Source organism: Asparagus officinalis, chromosome 4 (assembly GCF_001876935.1).
Source record: "Asparagus officinalis chromosome 4, Aspof.V1, whole genome shotgun sequence".
Classification (NCBI taxonomy): Eukaryota; Viridiplantae; Streptophyta; class Magnoliopsida; order Asparagales; family Asparagaceae; genus Asparagus; species Asparagus officinalis.
The window spans coordinates 71,976,164-71,986,092 of record NC_033797.1 but is presented as its reverse complement, the minus strand read 5'-3'; the positions used below and the strand labels follow the sequence as shown (position 1 = coordinate 71,986,092).

Below are 9,929 nucleotides of genomic sequence, written 5' to 3'. Positions count from 1 at the left end.
AAAAATTACCTATAGGTCTCCACGAACAGCTCAGTGTTAAGGAACGACGATGAACGTCACTATCCGGTTCACAGGAGTTCGATTGATGTCGATGAACGATTGAAGTGAATCGACGAACTACGTGAACTAACGAAGGTACGGGCTAATCAGGAGCCCCGCGATGTTTACAAAAGGAACAATGCCCTTCGTGTCTCATTCATTCAACAGATGATCTAACCATCGGAGCTGATAGAACTCCTCGTCAGCTTTCCAACGCATTTCGAATCACTCAAATCCGAGTTCGGACGAAGAATTTACAGCGGAAGCGGATGAATACACCTCAATGGAGTGTCTCGGACCAACGAGACACCCTACGGTGTCTCGGCCCAAGCCGAGACACCCTAGGGTGTCTCGGCCCAAACCGAGACACCCTAGGGTGTCTCGGATCAAGTGGAGACACCCTGGGGTGTCTCCAAGGCAGATTTGGGCCTTAAGATTGTTTTAACCGCTCCGCAACCCTTCAAGCCTATAAATACAAGCCTTAGGCCTTATTTTTTGAGAGCTGGAATTTTGGAGAATTGGCGAAGCCATGCCGGACTGAAAATATACCAATTTGGTCATTTTGCCGCAGTGGATTGTTGCATTTTTTTGGGATTTGGTGAGATCATGAGAAATCTTTTCCAGAAATTATGACCAACAAACTATGAGACTTTAACTCCCAAAAATCAAAACTTTTCTTTAAAAACCTAATCTCCTCTTCTCCTCCATCTGTCCTGAAATCTCTGCAGAAAAAAAACCGAAGAGAAGAGAGGGAACGTCACGCTCTAGGCCCGTGAGCCCGTTGACGCAATGTAAGTCCTTAGATTCACGGAGTGCAACACGTGGTTTGACTCACTCAACTGGCAAAATTGACTAGCCAATGTTGCACTTGGCTCTGAAGACCCATCATTTAAATCATTCAATCACTCACTTAATTTCCAATGTGGGACTAAATATTGGGGTATCACAATCACCCCACCTTAATTGTGCGACGTCCTTATCGTCACAACATCACAATTGGCACATCCAGTGTTGTTGCCAGGTGATGTTGACTCTAGAGGTGGCTCTCACTGCATTCACGGGATGTAGCACTTAACCCCGTATATCACTTAGCTCCACACTTCCGGCTGACAACTACTCCGATACCATTTGTCACTTTCGGGCCTGCGAGCCCGTTGGCTCGATGTAAGTACTAGGATCCATGGAGTACAACATGTGGTTTAACTCAATCAACTATCAAAAATTGACTAGCCAATGTTACACTTGGCTCTCAAGACTCATCATTTAAACCATTCAATCACTCACTCGATTTCCAATGTGGGACTAAATATTGGGGTATTTAATTTTGAGATGCATGACAACAGCAACACATGCACAAGCACATGCACATGCTAAGCTTGCGGTGCACTTCCATATTACAATAAACTTCGTTTTAAAAGAAGCTTTATTGACAAATAAAGAAGTCTCACAGCAAAACTACATTATAACAAGTGCACTCTAATGAGTCAAAAGACTCTTATTACATAAGTATTGTAGGACGACTGGTGTAACTATAACTTTCAACATCAGACACTCTAAAAGATTCTTCTCATGTTCCAAAGCTCCGAGGTTTAGATAAAACTCTCTTATTTTCATATGTAAAATATAAAAAAACAACGGGGTGAGTTTACACTCAGTGAGCAGAAAACTTATCATTAGAAGATCAGATAAGTTTAAGAATTTATCAATGCTATTTGTCACGTCCCGGGCCCGCGAGCCCATTGGCGCGATATAAGTCCTTGGATCCACGGAGTGCAACACGTGGTTTGACTCACTCAACTATCAAAATTGACTAGCCAATGTTGCATTTGGCTCTCAAGATCCATCATTTAAACCATTCAATCACTCACTCAATTTCTAATATGGGACTAAATATTAGGGTATCACAATCACCTCACCTTAATTGTGCGACGTCCTCGTCGTCATGACATGACAATTGGCATATCTCAGTATCGTTGCCAGACGATGTGGACTCTAGAGGTGGCTCATACGGGCTCTAGAGGTAGCTCCCACCGCATTCACGTGATGTAGCACTTAGTCCCGTATAGCACTTAGCTCCACACTTCCAGCTGACAACTGCTCTGATACCATTTGTCACGCCCCGGGCCCGCGAGCCCGTTGACGCGATGTAAGTCCTTGGATCCACGGAGTGCAACACGTGGTTTGACTCACTCAACTGTCAAAATTGACTAGCCAATGTTGCACTTGGCTCTCAAGACCCATCATTTAAACCATTCAATCACTCACTCAATTTCCAACGTGAGACTAAATATTAGGGTATCACAGGGAACAATGACAGCAACTTGAGGAGGGGTGGGAAAGAGCTTACTTGGGTTTAGCTTTCAAGTTTCTCTCAAATTTCGGCAAGCATTTTCTTATCCTTTAACTTTTTTTTATTTCCATTATCTCCTTATCTAAATATTTGTTTTTCTTCCCAGAAAATCATGAGGAATAGATTATAGTTTTGAATCCCTAACTAGCTAATCACTTCTCATTTTGCTTATGTGACATCTTATGTGGCCATAACTGGAAATACCATGAGAAAGTTTTTTTCGGTGATCTAAACGTTCCAAAAGTTACAATCTTTTATGGATTTTGTATTAATTTTATAATCGACTGCAAAAGAGAATTTTCTGACAAAGAGAATCTAATACCTCAGATATAAAGCTGTTGAAATCATCAAAATTCCCTATACTCTGATAGAAGCAGAGTTCTCCCTTTCAATGTCCCGTAACATTCCTTCTAGGTGAACCATACTCACTGTTGCTCCATTGTTATGAATGAGGATAATCTGGGTCAGACATTTATAGATTCTGAATAATAACGAACAATGCAATGCCGATAAGAGACAGTATAGAAATGCATTGATGGAACTTAAGTTAGAAATAACCTTTCTATCATTCTGTTTCTTCATTCGTTGCTTGTCAGCTGCAAGGAAATGTTTTTGAACTGAAATTTTCTTTTCCTTATTCTCACTCTTTTGAGGACCAAACATCAGCCTATATTTCTGTCATTGTTTGAGTGTGGCATGCATACGAGCTTAGGACAAAATTGGTTGTCTAAAGTACGTATTCTATCCCTTCTTGGATTTTAGGGAAGTGGGAATTGTGATGTTAATCCTTGTACAAGTTTATATCTTAGATTGTACAGTAACCTGTTAATTCTTTTACCAGCATCTTACAGTTGATTTCAAGTCATAGGTGCTCATCTCACAATCTCATATGAAGTAAAGGTGATGTTTAAATACATAGCTTTATGGTCTTTGCTTGCATTAAGCCATTTAAAAATGATTGCAACTATACTTTAATTGGAAAACAAAGCAACCTAGTCACGGTTTTACTATCAGAAAGTCTGTAGGAGCTGGTTGATTAAGTATGGCTGTTTGGGGATACTAGGAAATTTGTCTCTATATTTTGCCTATTGCCTTCTGTACTTGGTAACCATTGTCCTACTATGGCATAGCCAGCACTTGTATTAAAGGCAACTTAGAAACTAAAACTATATATCAAATAGTTCCTTTGTGATCCAGGTTGCTAAATTTCTGACCAGGAAGCTTCAACTTGGGAGTATGAGCTAAGAAATTAAAACTATATATCATATATACATGCAGCTCCAGACCATATATCCAACACAAAAGTCATCGAATGTAATTCCCTTAACTCATACATCCAACAAAAGATTCAAGAGTGCTTTGCCCAATGTCAGGATAAACCCGAACTCAAGAAACTTCAGAAGTCATTTAGTTTTGTGAAAGTAGCGAAAAATGTTACCATAGTCTTAACCCGAAAAAAGTTGCAGGATATTGTAATGTCAAGATACAGAACTCTAAAATCCGAATTCAAGAAACTTCAGAACTCATTTACATAGACAAGTCTGTTTTCCTAGCCCGCAGTATTCAAATGGCTAGAGTATTTCCATCTGATATCGTACACTTGTTCCTGGTTATGACCAAGGCTACTTAAATCACCTGAAAGCTACTTCTTATTATTATATATCATGAGAACGAAGCCTTTTCCAAGTAGTATACAAGCTAACTCTTTCAGAAAATGGCCAGATGATATTTCCTTTACAGCATCATTCTCAAACTACTAATTGGCAGTTATCAAAGTTCGAAATTGTAGCCAATTGCTATGAAATAAGCAGCGTTTTTATTTCTCTCTATTATGCACATTGCCTTCTGTACTAGTTAACCGTTGGCCCGCAATGCCATATCCATTATATTAAAGGCAATAGCATATCCCACAATTGTGACTTGTTTACTTGTAGTAACTCACATATATATTAAAGCTATATCCCTTTTTTTTTAACTGGCACACTGGAAGTGTCAAGCACCAGTACATCAAATAGTTCCTTCAGGGTCCAGGTTGCTAAATTTCCCATCAAGAAACTTCAAGATGGGAGTGTCAGCTAAGAATCTAAAACTATAGCATATGTACATGCAGTTCGAGACCATGTATCCAAAAAACATCTTATCCAGTGTAGCTGACATACTGGAAATGTCATGGACTAGTACGTCAAATAGTTCCTTCGGGATCCAGGTTGCTAATTGTGAATGTACAGAAAAATGTCAGGATACAAAACTCTATAAGTCCAAAATTCAAGAACGTCAGATTTAAGTGTGAATGTAATGAAAAACTGATAGTCTTAACCCGAAAAAATGATACGGTATTGTGCATTGTCAGGATACTAAACTCACCCAAATCCAAGAACCTCCAGAAGTCATCTAGCTGTGTGAATGTAGTGAAAAAAAAAATGTTACTGTAGTCTTACCCATACTTTCAACCCTAAACCACCATTATACAAACCAGAATCTAAACTTGTTTTACCAGAGGCCCATTGCAAAATCATAGTCAGTGTACTTGTAAAAAGGATATCCTTTTCAACCAACGATCCTCTGGAGATCCTTAAGAACTTGTTCCTCTTCCTCAGGGGTGAGCTCATTGTCTTTTTTTATCATGCTGAGAAGCTCATCAGCAGATTTCCCTCTCATCTTAGCAGCCAAAGTTTCACCGAGCAAATCAATCAATTCTATAATCTCGAGAGAAATTGCAGCCTATACAAAAAAGGACAATAACAGGTGGGATGCACCGCACTAAGTCTCTTTTAAATCACAATAACAGATCAAGTTTCTCAAGTTTAAAGATGGTGAACCATATGCATGTACATGATATAAATTGTTTACCAAAATTATTTGAACAAGTTTCTCAAGCTCAAAGATGGTGAACCATATGCATGTACATAATACAAGTTGTCAACCAAAATTATTTGAACATGTTTGAGTGCTTATCAAGATATGCTTGATACATTGGTTAAGATGAAAGACCGGAAAAGGGTTCAATAGTTGTGTTGTTTAGGTACCAGTAGTTATGCTTTTACCAATGAACGATGATATATGGAAAAGAAGTTCAAGCGCATCCTGAACAATTATTAGGGAAAATTGAGTTGTGATTCTTGCACAGAAAAACATCAAGTTTAGGGACCAGTTGATACATAAAATGGGTGGAATGCATAAAAGTAAATGCTTTCCATAATACTGAACGTGTGTGCGGGAATAAAGATAAGATATGTAGGTAAGTCTTATCATATTCTGCTGCCTACACACCAAGAGACCGTCTACCTCGTACTATAGCCCTTCCCTCATGAATTTTGCTTGTTCAGTCTCTCACCTTATGCAGCCTACTTTGTCATGCATGCAAGTGCAGATTAGATTCAAGCTAGCTAGTGGAAGCTTATCCCACTATAGAACCGAAGCTACATCTAACTTATCAATTTTATAAAGCTCATATTGGCTCCTCCAAATGCTTGCATTGCATACGAAGAAAAAAATCTTATATTGAAAAATATAAATTAGGGCTAATTGAACTTTAATACCCTAAAGTTTCCCAAAGTACAATACCTAAATTAGGTTAAATTTAGGAGAACATTGAACTTTTAATGAACTATTGGCAATTTATGGGAAAAGTATCACCTTAGGAACACTTTTCCACTAAGTTTATTCTCTTTTGAGTTATTATATGGAATTTGTCGTAATATAAGTATGTATTAGAAAAAACATTATCTTCACTGCAAAATCTAGAAAAACAACTTAAAATCATGACAACAGAATATCCAAAGTGAATGACAAAGTTTTTCGCCAAATCCAGGCACTCTGTGGTTGGAAAGCTGGAGAATTATATTATACTTTTAAAGAGAATCATCTAATGGGCAGTGCGAATTTCGTAAACTTTGGCGTACATCTGCGCAAATTTGAACTTCAGCTCAAAGAAATGGGTGGAACTTTAGGGACTTAAAGTACAACATATGAATCAAGGAAATAAAATGAAATGTGGATAAAAAGCAATACCTGATTGAAATGTCCCGTAAGTCCCATGCGACTATATTAAATTACTAATATATATATTGATGAAACTTGTAATAAAAAATGTACCCCTCCTCAAACTATATACAAGATGTAAAATTCATTTACTATCGTAATTAACAATCATTCTGCACACTTGATTCAACTTTCGTTATCCTTTTACAGTTTTCCCTAAAATTGGTGCAATTTGGGAGCCGAAGAACACTAGCCCACATTGATCCTTCTCATATCCAATCGCTCAAGCACCTTTGCTGTTGGTATAATCAATTTCTAGATCATATTAAAGAGGAGTACATATATTTCCTCACAAAGTGGAAAGGTCAAAATCTGAGGATTATCCTGGAGTGACCATAATTCACAATCAATTTTAAACATGCAATAAGAAAATCTATTACTCAGATCACTGGAAACAGACATACAGATATTTATCTGACCTCTAATGACAATGTGTCTTATCAGAATTCTGTAATTAAAGATGAAAATGTTTATTACCGATGACCCAATATTCCTCAAACAAATAATAGAATTCTTAGTTCTTGATAATGCTTTTACGCTCAAATTTTATCCTTGAGGTTCAAGAACTCCCTGATATTTTTCCAAATCTCAACCTTTCAAGAATCCAAATTTCAGCATACATATATTTTTTTGAAGAGTAAAAGATCAAACTCATGTTTATCTTGAAGTGACCTCAAGTGCTAATCAATTTTAAACATGCAATAGGAAACTTCATTACTTCCCATATATATCCATAAACTTTATATATCAAAGATTAATCAACAATCAAATTGTTTCTCAGATCACAGCAAACAGATTATATAGATACTCGACCTGACCTCTAGTAACAATGTACCTTCTCATAATTCCATATTTCAAGATGTAAAGTGTATATTGTTCATAACAATTGAAGATGTAAAAAATCAAATTTCCTTTAATAAGCAATATAATTCTTAGCTCTTGATAATCCTCTCGTATTTGAATTTTCTCCTTATGGTCCATGAATTCCCTGATAGTTGTCAAAATTTCAACCTATCAAGAATCCGAATTTCAACATACACATATTTCTTTAACCTATCAATCATGCGCCCCGGGCACAGGACGCTTCAGCCTGGGAAATGCGCCCCGCACGAGAGGCGGGGCGCTGCACGCAGTGAGGCGCGCGCCTCGCGTGCGTCTCACGTGCACCTCGCTCGCGCCTCACGTGCGCCTCGCACCTGTGTTATGTAACATACTCTTTCTTCTATTTTTTTAAAATAATTTACATAATTACATATTTATATCATGTAATATACTATTTCTTACTAGTTGCTAATCTATTTTCATCTTTTTATGTTTAACCTATAAAAAGGAAGCAATAATTAGTAATTTAGTATACTTGTTTGCTAATTGTAACTTTCTTCTCTAATTAGCATGCTAACTAGCAAATTATGAACATGTAAATATGAACATGTAAATATGTAATTGTTACATTCATTCTTTATCTTTTCATGCTAAGTAGCAAATATCAATTAAGAATACTAACTAGAAAATTATGAACAATCATGTTTGCTAATTATATTTCTTAGTATTTTTATGTGGCAATTTATAAACATATGCTCATAATTGTTAATCACTTAATTTGATGATTTAAATACATGTTTCTTGTATCTTTATTGTTACTTTAAAAATTCAGTTAGCATAATTTGATGATTTAAGTTGATATTCTCATAATTTTGGATGTAGGTAACTAATATGTTGCTTATATGTTTCTGTCTTATGATGTTGGCAAATATTAGTTTGAGTTATGCACCTCAATTAGTGAGGCGCGCGTCTCATTGTGCGCCTTGCGCATGGTGCGCGTAAGGGACCTTTGCGCCCCGCATTGCGCCTTGCGCCTCGATAACACTGCTATCAATAATTTTCAACCTATCAAGAATCCAAATTTCAACATACTCGTATTTATTTAAAAAGTAAAAGAGGTCAAACTCTCATGTTTATCTTGAAGTGAGCACAAATGCTATTCAATTTTTTTTTCTCTAAAAAAAATCCTAATCAATTTTAAACATGCAATAGAAACATTCATTATTTCCCATAAATATCCTATGAACTTTTACATACTAATATTAATCAGCAATCAAATAGTTCTTCAGATCTTAAAGACCCTCAGAACTCGCTTCTCCTTACAGTGTACCTTCTAATAACAATGTAAGAGTTAAATCCTAATCAATTTTTTCTCTCAAAAAAATTCTAATCAATTTTAAATATGCAATAGGAAAATTCTAATCAGGAATCAAACCGTTTCTCAGATCGTAGAGACACTCAGTGACTCAGATCTGACCTCTTGTAACAATTGACCTTCTAAAATCTGTATCATCGATGAACTCTTAAGATTCAAGAACGCTCAGATCTGACCTCTCGTAACAATGTACCTTCTAATAAGTCAGCATTAACGATGTACGAGCTAAATACGTCCTTAATAAACAAAATAATCCTGAGTTCTTGATAATGATTTCAAGGTCCAAGAAATTTTCTACCCAGCTTCCTAAAAACTCGACCAATAAAAAAAATCTAAAGCAAACAATCTCGCAAGGAAAGGTACTGAGAAGGAAGCTCACCTGAAACATGAAGAAACGCTTAGCAAAGTCAAAGGTTTCGGCGGCCAACTCATCATCAAAGCTCTCTTTCATCTTCTCCTTCACCACTTCAGGCGGCCAAGATGCCCAACGACCCCGCGCGTTGCAGCACGCTCTGACTTTTTCCAGGGTTTTTTTATTGACATCGACGGGGATGGCATCGACGGCGAATCCCCCTTCGATCTGGCGGCGAAGGGCCTTCGACAGCTTGGCCACCCCCTCATCCATCTCCACCAGCTTGTTGTCCTTGGTCCTCAGCATCACCGTCTGCTTCTGTCCGCCGGAGTTGTTGTCCCCTTCAGTGTTGTTCGCGCCCAGGCGATGGCGGCGCCCGTTGCGCTAGTGAACTCGTCGCAGCGCGTCGTAGCCGCTGATGTCCCGGAGTCGGTTGACTCGTTTTCGGCGGAGACCAGATTCCTTGATCCTCAGCATATCACATATTCATCTCGATTTCATTCCTCTTCCTCTTTCTGGACTCCCGCCTCGTGATGTCGCCACCGGAGGTGTCGACGCTGGCCCGGTCGTCGTTGTTTCTCGCTGCTGGCGCTTGTCGTCGCTGGCGTCGTAGCCGCTGTGGCGGAGACGTTTGATCGTTTTCGTGGTAAGGCGCCGGAGATGAGGAAGCCATTTGATTCGAGGAGGGAGCGCGCGGAAGTGGGGCCCATGCGATGAGGGCTGGGGAAAAAGGCGGGAAATTTCGGGCTTTCCGCGGAGGATGCTTCTAGAATTCTTGATTCTGAAGAGAAGTTCAACGGGTTAACAGATGGATTAAGAATTAATTAAGCCGTTGAGCTGGATTAGACTTTAGTGGTGGTCTGGAGATCGCAATGGGTTGTGGATGATGATAATCCGATCCAAGTTTTTGACCGGATCCGATAAGGCATATCCAATAGTTGTATAGGACA

The 9,929-nt window shown here is 38.4% G+C and overlaps 1 protein-coding gene across 1 annotated transcript; it reads right to left on the bottom strand.

The window, feature by feature from the left end:
* On the bottom strand, positions 4,704-9,339 carry LOC109836006 (SKP1-like protein 5). Its single transcript, XM_020403951.1, has 2 exons — positions 9,007-9,339; positions 4,704-5,110 (listed from the first exon to the last, which is right to left on the bottom strand). The coding sequence occupies exons 1-2, from the start codon at positions 9,283-9,285 to the stop codon at positions 4,937-4,939; spliced, it is 453 nt and encodes a 150-aa protein (XP_020259540.1). The 5' UTR covers positions 9,286-9,339; the 3' UTR covers positions 4,704-4,936.

Bases quoted from the DNA above. Each gene is read 5' to 3' on its own strand.
- LOC109836006 (XM_020403951.1), bottom strand. From the start codon at position 9,285: ATGCTGAGGACCAAGGACAACAAGCTGGTGGAGATGGATGAGGGGGTG. The intron at 5,111-9,006 runs GTGAGCTTCCTT...TTTTTTGTATAG, and splicing joins AGCGTTTCTTCATGTTTCAG to GCTGCAATTTCTCTCGAGAT.